We start from the raw sequence: 14,076 nt of genomic DNA on the forward strand, positions 1-14,076 counted from the left end.
CCCAGGTGCGCATAGTAAACACCACTACACTCTGTGGAGCGGCTACTGCAGGCACGGGCGGCCAGCTAATGGCCTGTGCAGATTACACAATTTCAGCCCGATTTTGTTGTAGCTGACAAATTCTCAGTGTCGTGCCCGAATATAAAAGGTCAGGAACGATGCCGAAGGAGGAATGCGACTTGTAATGTAACATATTCAACGACCGGCAATTTATCGATCCACGACTCAACGACTTAAAGTCTAGCATGTTACAATTTTTGAGGAATCTCCGACGACTCCCGCTGAGAGACGACACACGACGAGTAGGCTATGATAAGCTTGTAATATGGCATGATCTTGTAATATGGCCAATCTCCCGACCAAGACGCAGTAAGAATTTATGGTTCTCTGATCGCCTAGTCTGACATGATCAATCGTAAAAGACCATTGTGAAAGACTGCATCTGAACTGAATCTGCATAGGCCATAAGAGCACTTCAGGGATTAGAGACTCGGACGCCTTGCCCTCACAACACACAAACGGGAACAGGAGACGTTACACAATGAGACCTGCACAAACCTCCTGCTGAGTAATTTAGAAAGGGGCTAATGCTAGGCTACACTACATCCCGCCTCCACATCCTGAAGACGAAAAACAAACCCCCACCTACGATGATATGCAACCCTGGCAACGGTGCAACACAAGAATCTGGTGTTGTTTATTTCAAAACACCATAATTTATCTTTAGTGATAAAAACACAACCAAAACCAGTAGTGGGGGTTGCTGAGGAGGAGTTTGATGCTTAGCTGTGTGCGGAAATCGTAAATTTGGCAGCCCCCTCCTCTCCCTAGACAGACACTGTATGAAGGCCAAAGGGCTGAGTTCTAATTATACACTAATCTCGATGAGAGTGGAAACAGAGACGCTTGCTTGCAAATTAGAGGTCCTTGCGCCGCATCATGTCTTTTCATCCTGTCTCCTTTTTTCACCTAGCCATCATAGGGCAGGTGGGGAGCTCCTTTTGTCCCCAGACTCACTACATTGTATCTCTAAGTATGTGTGTGACAAACAAAACTCATTGAATCCCTTGAATCCTTTGGATCCCTGTCTCCTTGAAAAGCTGCCTTTTTTGTTTTGAAGGGAGCCCCCCACCCCACACTGCCACCTTAAGCCTCCACTTAGGTGTTGAGGCCTTGGCATCTTCACACAGAGTGTTGAGCCAATGCTAGTTGACAATGGTGCTATAATCAAACTGAGTCATTCTGAAAAGATTTTGTTTAGGTGGAGGAAAGCTAGCTTGTGACCATGATCTTTCTTTTTGACAAACCACCCACTACCCTCCTCCTCTTCCACAAAAATAAAATAGGAAAATTGTCTGACAATTGCCTGATTCATTTGCTCATATAACTGAAATCTAATTTATTTCTATTACTATTCCTAAATATAGGCAGAGTCCCAAGGCAACGATGTGCTTTTCTCCAGGAGGTGATTTCAGAGCATCCATCCATGGGTTTTGTTCTCACTGTCTCATTGACTGCCAACAATGACAGCAATTGTGCCACTGACCTACTCCTAAAATATTCCCCCATTAGGGTCACATGATCGGCTCCTGGTCGATTAAGCCATTGTGATATCATCAGGCCTGGCTCTATCTCTCCGCCTACGGTCTGATCTGCAAATCCCTTTGTCCGCATGCAAATCCTCCATAACAAGCCACAAGTAGATTCATTAGATTTTTTTTGTGTGCTTACGTGTCTGTGTGTGTGTCTGTAACTGTCTATGTGTGTGTGTGTGTGTGTGTGTGTGTGAGAGAGAGAGAGTGTGATATTTCAATCAAACCGCTAGGGAGAGTGCGTGTGTGTGCCCATCCAGTCTGCTTCCGTCCACGCTCCAAATTAGGCAATTAGTACTGTCATTAAAGTGGTGGCAGTGCGGGGGCTTAACACCAGGGGAAATAAAAGAGACAATCTGCCGCGTGTTCGCTCAGGATATTGCCGATTTCCATCCTTCAACCCCCCCCCCCAAACCCCCCTGCTGCCGCACGACCCCCCCTCCATCCCCCCCAGATGGGGAGACATTAGTAATTTATATTCTGTCAACAGTGCTCTAGAGAACACTGCCCAAATCATTTCCGCGTTTCAGCTCGCTTTTCCAGGAGTGTAATCATATCTGCCTGTCACCAGAGAAGAAAAGGGTGAAAAAAGGCGAAAAAACAAAACATTTTTTCACAAAAAAGCCCTCCTTTCATTCCCACCTACCTGGCCAGTATAGAAACTGACAGAGGAGGGGGGTCTTTTCATCACGCTGTCAAAGGTCCCTTTGGCATATTTCTAACCTCCTCATTTTTTTATATTCTGAGCATGTTGCTTTGTATACTGTGTATACAACAGTATTTTTTTTTTAGCATTCATGGGATCTGTCTCCCCTCACTTTCAATCTCACCCTCTCTCTCCCTCTCCCTCTCCCTCTCGTGTGTGTGTGTGTGCTGTGTGTGTGTGCTGTGTGTGTGTGTGTGCTGTGTGTGTGTGTGTGCTGTGTGTGTGCTGTGTGTGTGTGTGTGTGTGCTGTGTGTGTGTGTACCCATGTGCGTGTGTGTGCATGTGCGTGCATGCATTGGGGTGTGCATGTGGCACTGCATTCATTACTCCAAATCAAATGGACAAAGGAAGTGAACTATGAGCATTACATGAACAGACAAGGGCAAAAAAATAGACAGGGGAGAGAGAAAGAAAGAGAGAGGGCAAAAAGAGAATGTGTGTGTGTGTGTGTGTGTATGAGAGAGAGCGAGAGTGAGAGAGAGAGACTGTGAGAGAGAGCAAGCGAGAGAAAGAGAGAGAGAGGGAGACTGTGTGAGAAAATGAGAGAGAGAAAGAGAGAGAGAGACTGATAGAAAGAGAGAGAAAGAGAGAGAGAGACTGATAGAAAGAGAGAGAAAGAGAGAGAGAGGGAGACTGTGTGAGAAAATGAGCGAGAGAAAGAGAGAGAGAGACTTATAGAAAGAGAGAGAAACAGAGGAAAAGAAAGAGAAATATCATGGCCAGATGCCCACTGAATTCTTTTCAGTGTGAGCGAGTGAATGCTGCATGTCTGCGGGGCCTGTCTTTACCCTGGCACGGCGGCGTGACACATCCTGGTGTTTACAAAGACAGGACACTGTGTCCCTTCTATCCAATTAGTCTGGGAAAAGGCATATGGATCAGATATCGTCACATTAGTGGCCAGTGGAAACCATGTTAACCTTACATATCTAATGTGCTGGACATTCCAAACATTGTGACATGAACCCCTGCCTATATCCATCTCTCTTACATACTAAGGGTCTGTATTATTTAATATATGCATGGCAGAACCAGAATGGCAATGTCATATTTAATGAATCACATGTTATTCAAGGTTTGCTTTTTTTTAGAATAGAAAATGTGATGCTATTTTTATACTCTCAGTCATAATTTATAAAGCCACGGCAGTGTATAAGCACTGACTGCTGATCTCCTAATCAAGATCAGTATCATCAACAAATCCAAAATAAGCTCCCTACTGAGGCCTAGGCCTTCATTAAAACATCCATGCTGCTGATTATTCACACTCATCTACACATGATCACCCACAAAAGTAAAATATTAGCTCGCTTCTTTGCCATTCACTCCGCTCATCAGGAAGATGCAGCTGCTACTACTACTACATCTAATACATGACTATACTTATGGATTTTACATGTGGTTATTAACTGAATATTTGCTGTGTCAATGGTGTAATAGTTCTATTTGCCTGTTAAAACCTGCCATTCAACTCAATCAAGTTAAAATGATAGTGAATGCATGTGCCCCTGTTTGGGGTTTGGTACATAATAGAGGGAAGGTGCAGTTTTGCCCTACTGAATATGATATGAGATGAAGCAGCGTTACCTTTGCAGACCGTGCCATTCCCCACCGACTCGTGGCCCGACTTGCACATGCAGCGGCCAATAGGCACCATCCACTCGCCGTCGCCGTTGCAGTAGAGCTTGATGGGCACATCCACTTCCTCTCCGTTAGGTATGCACGTGCCCCTGGCCGCCACCAGCGAGGTGCTCTCAGCGCCGGACAGCGTCTCCTGGAACACGGCGCCGTTGCGAACCACGCGCGGGCACTTGCGGTAGAAGACGCGCACGGCAATGATGGACATGCAGGCGCCATAGTCCTGGAAGGCCAGATAGTAGCCCTTGCGCGAGACGGGGCCAAAGCTGCGCACCTCCGTGTTGATCTTCATGACACGGCCGCCCAGGTCCACCTGCGAGAAGCTCTCGTCGGCGGCGATGGTGTCCACCTTGATCCAGGGGTTTTCCATCCAGGCCGGTGACACCTTAGTGGCGATGTCCGAGTCGGCCTCGTAGTAGTAGAGGTTGAACGTCTCCTTGCAGGAGCCGGGGACGTTGGGGATGCTGCTGCAGTCGCGCACAGAGAACTTGATCTCCACGTGGATGCGCTGGGCTCCCCCCCTCAGGATGAACTTGGTACGCACCCAGTTGTTCTGGTGGGTGTCGAAGACGTTGCACACCTGGTAGGTGCGGATCGTGTTCAGGTTCTCGTCGTAGCCGCTCACCTCCTCCCACTGCCGAGGAAGGAAAGCAAGAAGAGCCCTCGGTTATACTCAACAGATGGGGCATAATCATCATGCATAACACACACGGTAAAAACACTAAGGATTTGTCTGACAGGCACTGGGAGGAAATATGGATTTAGTACAGCACTCTGTATTGTGCGTTCATCTCTTTTAAAAAATCGGCAACATATCTACAGTTGATGGGGATCTAATGATCCCCTCTGATGATCTCACATGATCACTGATGGGTATAATCCTTGCCCTAATCCCAATATGACTCACCCCTAACGACGGGTATATAGTCCAGCCCAACTCTGCTGTGGCTGTTGTTGAGTCCATTAAAATCTCTGCAGAGAGGAGAGGAACAAAAAAATCATTAGGTTACACAAATAAATTGATATGCTACACCAACACCGATCAATCAGTCTGCTGTAATGTGACCCCCCCCTTCCCCCCTTTACGTCAACTGCTTGGCCCCTGTCATTTATATCATTACAATTCAGCTTTAATTAAATACATAAAAAGAACTGATGTCATTCCAGACCTGAAGAGTGATTATGGTCTATTATCAGCTGGTCAGGCGGCAAAATAAAATGGTGATTACAGCTCGGAGAAAAGCACCGTGTGGAATAATATTGGGTCGCTTTAATGGGTCGATAAGGAAACATGCTGTGCCTTCCTCCTTCTTCTGGCTGTTATTAATATGCGGCAGTAAGCGGGGCCCTCTGTAGATCAGAGGTGTGCCACTGTGGGGATGATGGATCGCCCTGTCTCCTGACATCTGTTTCTCCCTCTCAGCCACAGCCATGGCCATTTATAACTGCCCAGTGTCCAGACGAGGGCCACTGGTGCCGCCACCGCCGCACCCTCCCTCACAGAGTCCCCCGCCACCGCCTCCCTCCACGAGCAAGTAGGACAAGGATCCCTCTAAAAACGCCCATGTCGTCCGACACGTATTCAATTATTCAGCCGGCCATATTCGAGTACTAAGGCGGACTTGATGAGTCGGTGATGGGGGGGGGGGGGGGGGGGAGTGCAGCTGTAAGTTGGTTGGGCAGCTGAAAGTTGGTTGGGAGCTGAAGCCATGAGGCTTTCAGTCAGGAGTGTTGAATCGAGTTGTAACTTTCGAAGATAAGATCTGGTGCAGCTTTCGAAGATAAGGAGATGTATGAGTGTGCATGACTAAAGGGGGGGGGGGGTGGATCGAGTTGGAACGGGTGGAGGAGAAGACCTGGGAGGAGATGTATGAGTACACCTGCTTGGTCATTATCATCTACATCAGCTGTTGTCCTTCTAGATGAGTCAACTAGGTGCTGCCTTTTGTGGCCACGGCTCACATGGAATAGAGACGTGTGTCTCAATGTAACTACCCTGGTTAAACAAAGGATAAATAAATAAATACATACATAACTATGGCTCCTTCTTATGACTTAATGTGCTCAACCGCAGGCTCAGTCACAGTCACATGTAGAACAATAATAGAAAGGAACTACCATAATTCTCCCAGCTTCATTTTAAATATTGCAAAGAACGCTTGCATAAAATATCCGGAGGGAAGATTTTGAGTTGATGTAGAAAGCTAGTGACACCATTTCACAAATCATGTCTTTCCCTATAAATGAAGGCACCAATGTGTGACCTTTTGAATTGAAGTGATTATCATACACTCACACATTACTCTTAACAGACTCAACAGTAAAAGATGACTACAAGGGCTTGTGCAGTACACTGTCATAAGAGACAAACAGCCCGAGAACGTGGCTGTGGGCACAAATGTGGCCCTTACGTCCCAGGGATCTGGGAGTGTAGAGAGGAGGCTTCCGCCAATGGAAGGCAGCCCGTGTGCCAAGCTGGCCCTGAGATCCATGTTAAACACTGGCTCCACACAGGCCCAGCTCTTAAGTGTCTCATTTATATTTCAGGAGCTTCTGCAGCTAGCAGAAAAAGCGTGGCCCTACCCAGCGGTGACAGTGGAGTGGCTGTGTGTGTATGTGAGTCAAACAGCATTGCGTTGTCGTGGTGTGTGTATGTGTGTGTGGGGTTATGGTTATGAAACAATGTGGAATAGGTTATGGATTGTGGGTAGGTAACGTGAGTTTAGAGGAACAAAGTTATTCCGTACCAATCTGATTAATGAATTAAAGGTTCAGTCTGTGATTTGTAATACAACACATTTCTGTCAAATTCAGCAAATTGCTCTGCAAGGTTTTATAGCTGTCTGTTCTGCTTGTCTGTTTAAAAGACTTTGATATTGTACCCCGTCCTGGTTGGAACACAAATAAAGTGTCTCAGTTTGAGACATACGTACACTATTGAAGCCAATCAACACTTCCCTTCAGGATCACAAGAGAAAGAGGCTCCATATGATTGGCTGTGAATGTCAAACATCGACAACCTTGCACCAGAATAGCAGACTGTACCTTTAAATGTGGATGTTTGCTGTTTGAACGGGAAGAGTTGTGGCTATACCTCCTCCTCCTCCCTTTTCATCGTGGATCTAATGACTGAGAAACTGAACTAACCCCCACTCCATCTGTCCATGCATTCCTGCAAAACAGACAGGACACTCTTCCTCTCTTTCTCTATCTGCACCTCTATCAGACCTTCTCTTCCCTTTCTCATCTCTACCTCCCTCTCCCTCTCTCTGTCACACACTCACACACATGCACTCTGGGTCCTTCTCCCTCACTTGCACTTTCTCACTCCCTTCCTTGCTCGCTCATTCTCTCCCCTCATTCTCTCGATATTCGGAATGAAAAGTAGGCCAACGGGAGCCCAAGTCCAGCTCATATAATCCTTACAGGCTGCGCCACGCTCTGAGCGCCACATTGGATTAATCCCACGGGGGAAACGTTTGTGCTAGTCTCCTCTGGATTTTAGGTCAGCGTGCCAAGACGCAACTTCTCTCTCTCTCTCTCTCTCTCTCTCTCTCTCTCTCTTTCACTCTCTCTCTCACACACACACACACACACACACACTCACTCATTCTCTCTCTCTCTCTCTCTCACACACACACACACCTACATTTTTATTTGTCATTCCAGCTTTTGTTTGTGCTGTGTGTCACCCATGTTGTGAGTGATTCTGATACATGGAGGGGCGGGAGAGAGAGGAGGGGATGGAGAGAGGGTGGGAGACTGGCTGGGGAAGGATGCCCAAGCTGGGATGGGGACCGAGGCTGAGCTGGGCTCCTCTGGAGCAGCTGAGGCTGGACACTCAGCTACTGCAGAGTGCTACACACTAACACACACACACACACACACACACACACACAGACATGAACACACACACACACACACACACACACACAGACATGAACACACACACACACACACACACACACACACACACACACACGTACAGACCTACACACACACACACACACACACACACACACACACACACATCCTAACAGATTGTCATATATGTACAGTCATTTTCTCTCACAGACCCACTCACTCAAACACACACACACAAATGGCCTGAGATGGGAGAGCTTTTCTGGCTTGCTGCCCTCCATCACCCAAGTGCACATGGGGACACATGAACACACAAATGGGAACACTCAGGCAACTGGACACACACACACACGGGGACACATGCTTAATGAACACGGACAACTGGACACACACGATGAAATAATGAAATTAAAGATGACCAAGATGACCAAATGAGATCGTTGGAAACATATTGTCAACAGCACACTGAAGTAAGCAATGTCTATAATGCAATGTCGTCCAATTGCATTGGTTGCCTACATAGGGTAAACAAATTTGATCTTCATTGCTAAAACTAACAATGACATGAACAGGGATGTTATGTGTTGAACTGGAATTGATGAACTGTCAAATCACACAATCTTAACTATTATTCAACAGAAGGAAGTCATTGGTAAATAATCTTGTAAAACAAACTTGCCAAACATACTTAATATTTTGAACAGATTTCAGAAATAAGCCCTTCTCTATGTTCAGGGTATTAAAATTTATTTTTATTCAAATTCTAGAAAAACAAAGATAAAAAAGAATTTTAGAAGCACATGTTTTTTTCCTGCTAAGGTCTTGCTAAGGTACAACATCCCTTGCAAAGATCTCATTTAAGTCACAGTGTCAGTCAATCAAAAATAAAACTAGTTTAACATCATTCAACATTAGTGTAGCTTAGTTTAGCTTCTGAGGAAAGCAGGCATAGCAAAACCTCATAGATTACACTTGAAACATGTTGAATAATTCATGTGGAGTTAATTAATTCACTCCATGCTTTGATCAAACATGACATGAAGAAGCAAGTAACACACCCCTCACAAACTATGTCCTCTTTCTGGCAAAATTCTATTTGTGGAAGAAAAGTGCAAAACAATTGTTGGGTTTGGTTTTTTTTTGGGTCATATGATTTTCATTAATATACTGAAAAATGCATTGTGTGTGTATGTCTCTGTTTGTGTGTATTAGTCTCTGTTTTCTGTTCTGTGTGTGTGTGTGTGTGTGTGTGTGTGTGTGTGTGTATGTGCTGTTGTGCCTCACAATGAGATTGACCAACATGAAGGTTACAGTATGTGATGAGCGGGTCCGTATGTTCCACTCTATAGGCCTGACGTATGCATGTACTGATTGCTCCATAAACTCAACACACAACTTGATGACAATAACGGAAACTAACTGATTTCTATTGCTCTAGTTGTGTCACTTAGGATCCACCAGTCCTCAGTCCACAGATAGTGATGCAATGATTTTCACAATGTGTGTGCTGCTTACCAATAGCCTACATGCTGTAAAAAGCACATAAGGCAAGTTCATATTCCAAGCAAAATGAGACTGAAAGACTAACAAACACATTGCAATGACATTCTATAAATAGCAGTAACAGCAACTGGCCATAGGTGTGATATGGTGAGGTAATACCTTTCAAGTTTCAAGTTCATTGTCACATACTTGATAAAGATGCAACATCATTTATACTAATGGAATTCTTGAGACTCAGAGCCAGCCCAACTTCACAGTGTAAGTTAAATAGTAATCTAAATTGGTTTCTTATACAGAAATAAATCAAGCTCACCAATGTTCTACAGAAAAAGGATTGTTGAGGCGTCTTTGTGCCTATGTTAGACTATGGTGATATGATCTATAGAAACACTGCTCTCTCCTCTCTTTAGGTATTAGACTCAATCTATCATTCTGCCATAAAATTCATTACCAGTGCCAGCTACTCACCACTGTGCACTTTATGGTCTAGTTGGTTGGCTATCTTTAACAGAGAGACGAAGTGGACACTAGCTGCTGTTTATTTCTAAGGCCAACATTTGAGAAGTTCCACCCTACCTCGCCACCCTCGCTCCAATAATTAATTACCTTACGCTTAAGGTAGCTTAAAAAGAGTTAGGAAAATCAGCTTTTTGTTTTAAGGTCCCCACTTCCGGGCATAACATTCAACACACTCTTAAAATTGTCCTGGTGGCAGTTCAAATCTCTAATCACTAACACTCGCCTCTTGAACTGTACCTGTTTTAACTGATTATTTCAATTGCTTTTAGATTCACCTGATTTATTCATTACCATTAATTATGTATTTCATTTTATTTATTATTTGTTAGTTGACTGTATAATAGGTCATGCTTGGCTCTCTGTATTATATGTTTACTGTTGTATCTCCGCTACTTTAAAAATGACAGCTACTCTCAATTATACTCTAAAGAATGAAAGCAATGGTTGAATGAATGCATGAATGAAATAGTACTGAATTAATATAAAAAATGTACTGAATTAAACAAGTATAACAATATATACCTCTTACTTGTTTGTACTTCAGACTTGTTTAATGCAGTACTATTTTTATATTACAAACTCAAGCCCCACTGTAAACAATAAGAGGTGTGTGGCAAAGAAGGCTGCCATTGTGACTTGTCAAAGAAATCTAACAAGATTGTAACGTCAACATTGCACCAGACATCTCAGTGTCTCAATGCCAACCCTGAGCCCTGACTTTGCATTGTGCACTACTGTGGTATCAGTGCACAGAGGAAGCTCGACCCATCTAGTCAGAAAGCACATGTCCTGGCCTAATCCCCACAGAACCCAATCCATGACTCTCATTACCATGTCGATGTGGGCCGAGGGGCTGAGGAAGCCACACTGGGTGACTTCGTCTGCCCGGCACAACCTGTCCACCGCATTCAGCAGCACATCCACATGCAGGAGCACTAAGGGCTGCATGGCCACAATGAGTGTTATGGGTTTTGTGTCAGTACGTCTAGAAAAAAGAGGTAAACTATTGCCATTGTTAGGGTCTTCTATTGGTTAACTGTATAAAACCTTTCAATCTGTTTCTAGAGGGTTTCCAGTTGAAACATTTAAAACCAACGCAGATACTTTGAAATTAAAATGAATCAGACTTTAGCTTAATACTCTACAAAATGTTGACTTTAAAACTTGTTTTTTTTTTTTGTTTGTCCCCAAGTTACCATTAACTCAATGTTGTTTCCTGTGCCTCCAGAAATGCCTTAGGAACGCACCTGTTTGTTTATGCCGTTGAAAGGGTCTACAAACAGGGAACAACACAAACCCACATCAGCACTGGCTTTGGTCACGATTTGTGAAAGTCTCAAATCAGCTTACACTATACAGAAACATTCTTATCAGGGATTTAAAACTATAGGTAATACTATCCACTATCTAGTGATTAAGGTCACAGCATTGAGACCAGGCAGGATAAAACAACTGAGAAGATGGCTACTCAGATGTACTGTAATGCAATATGCAATGCAGACCAATGTTAGAACATTAGAATATTTCAGGATGTCATTTCCTTTCCTAAAAACTTCAGTATAAAGTCTCTACCTCCTATCTTACACTTAATATACTCTCACTCCTACTCTATCTCCTACATTTCATATAGGGTTATGGCACCGGATATGGCACCGGTTGGGGGAAAATGCCTTCTTTTTCTGTTCATAAGCTTAGAAGCCCAGACTTTCCATGAATACTCTCTACACTAATGCAAAATATATTCTAAAGGGCCGTTCACACCAGGAACGATGACTTTAACTATAACAATAAAAGCGTCCACACTGACCAACGATAAGGAAAGTCTCTCTTAGTGTTGATGAATGTGATGGCTAATATTTGATGGATTCTGGTTGGCTGTCAGCTTATATCGTTCTTAAAATCGTTCTTCATGTTATTATAGTTATAGTTTATGTGTGGACGTCGTTATTCATATGAGCTTGCTGTTATCGTTATAGTTATCGTTCTTGGTGTGAACGGCCCTTAACAGCGTATATAGAATGGAGAACTGAGTGAAACTGAGTGTTCCCAGTTCCAAAGAAACCTACTCTCTACATAACACATCAAGATTGACCTATCATAATAATAATAATAATAATAATAATAATAATAATAATAATAATAATGAAAGAAACAGCATATATTGTGAAGTAATAACCTCTACACATAAATTACTACAGTCCAGACAATACCTTTAGCAAATGCAGTATACAGTAAAGTTCTGTGTGTTTGTCATAAGCAACACATGCAAAGTTTTCTGATATTATAGAACAGCTACTTGGACCAAACCCTTTTGATGGTGATACATAACCACAAATTCCAACAATACAAAAAATAATTCTGACATTTAATTCCCGTATGGAACCTATAATGGAACTACATATCAATTCCTTCTGAGTGCTCAATAGAAATAAAGTATACAAATATATGTGACCTCTCATTTTCCTCTGGTGATAAATAGATTTGGTAAAAAAGAAAAAGACTGAAAATAGATGTATCTGTCAATGATGGTATGCTCTTAGGTTATAATGTTACTGACACTGAAGATACATACTGCAGATCTCACCATGGGGCAAAGTGGAAGTAGGTCACTTATTTAATACTCAATATTTAATATGGCTATCCCCAATTGGGCATCAGAACTGTGCTGGCAGCTGCATCACTGGTTATTGATTGGATTGGAGACTGATACCATTCACTCCTATGCAGGCAGTATCTGATGGGTCAAATTGAGATCAAACCCAGCCTAAATTTATGTCACACTGTAGGCGCTGGTTGGAAAGCTGTGGTTTGGTTTACTGTGTACACAGTGTGCAAATGACCCACATTCTGTTCCTACAGGGAAAAAACTAATTCTGGATATTAAATTTGTAGTATTTTTCACCCAGCTTCCCAGTGATATCATGCCAGATTTTTGGACAGATTTATGTAATGGTTTCACTACAGCCCTGAATAAATCTGCCCGAAAGTGACCCATGTGTGAAAAGCTGACATGGTTTTAAAAAAGATATTTTCTGTTTAATGGGTATTATGGGCTATTTTGGTGCTCTTTTTTGTTTTAGTTTCAAAGGTTGATCCAACAAGTGCATCACACACATAAACGTAGTGGCATTTTTGAAGTGCGGTTTGAAAGACAAATCAGCACTTTACAATGATGCTAGCTCTTGCAGGATGTATCGTTTCTCTCATTTTATTACAATGATTTCAACAAAGTCTGTGTTTACAATGGTTCCTAGGGCTTTTAAACAGTGAAAATTAAGAGCTTTGAAGTATTCTTCTTTTGTTGCTCTAGAAGACTGAGTTTGGAACCAATTTGTGGGAACATTTGACAAATTGTTCATGTCACAAAAGGCCATCAACTTCTAATTGGCATATAAAAATACAATAGGCTAGTTTTTCCCCAGAAGCAAAGAAGTGAAATGCCACAATGTGAGACAGTTTCCTCAAGAAATTACTCATATAAACCCCCTCTGTATATGAATTGACAACGTGCGATAGCTGTCAGACATTGTCCTTTTTTCCTGAAAAAAAAATAAATAAAAATTTCTGGGCACACACTTTTTCACTATCTCCCCCTCAGTTTCCCTGTTTGAAAATCCCATTATGTTATTTTCCTACTCACCACACAGCTAACTGCACCATTACATTGTTTGAGGATGAATTTGTTTGCTAAAATACACTCCTGCTTTCGGTGTGTTTTCTACAGTGTAAATAGAGAGTGATTAGGATCTTCTTCTCATCTCCAAATGGACAGGTATTATGAAGCATTGGACTAATGAGACACTCAGCAGTAATTACCCTGAAGTCTACACCTGGGGCTTACACACACACACACGCACACACACACACGCAAACGCACACACACGCGCACGCGCACACACACTCATGTATACACATGCACACACACACACACACACACACACACACACACACACACACACACACACAAACGCACACGCACATGCACACGCACACACATGCACACACACACACACACACACACACACACACACACACACAAAGCGCTGCAGCACATGCACCGCGTACACACATGCACACACACACACACACACACACACACACACACACACACACAAACATACACATATACATACCACACACACACACATCCTCTGTTCACCATGCTATAATGTTCTGCAGAGCTGAACAAGGGGACAATCGGTGCAGTCGGACCGGCCTGAAATCGGTCAGGGTCTGCCCTGCTTACATAAAGTC

General features: G+C 43.3%; 1 protein-coding gene across 2 annotated transcripts in view; it reads right to left on the reverse strand.

Moving 5' to 3' along the window:
- Window positions 1-14,076, reverse strand: part of ephb2a (eph receptor B2a) — a 58,440-nt gene that overhangs the window by 41,584 nt on the left and 2,780 nt on the right. For both annotated transcript variants that reach the window (XM_048240298.1, XM_048240297.1), the window contains exons 2-3: window positions 4,844-4,908; window positions 3,886-4,570 (exon numbers count right to left, since the gene is read on the reverse strand). In XM_048240298.1, coding sequence (XP_048096255.1) covers window positions 3,886-4,570; window positions 4,844-4,908 — 750 coding nt within the window. The remainder of the gene's footprint in view (window positions 1-3,885; window positions 4,571-4,843; window positions 4,909-14,076) is intronic.

Source organism: Alosa alosa, chromosome 4 (assembly GCF_017589495.1).
Source record: "Alosa alosa isolate M-15738 ecotype Scorff River chromosome 4, AALO_Geno_1.1, whole genome shotgun sequence".
Classification (NCBI taxonomy): domain Eukaryota; kingdom Metazoa; phylum Chordata; class Actinopteri; order Clupeiformes; family Clupeidae; genus Alosa; species Alosa alosa.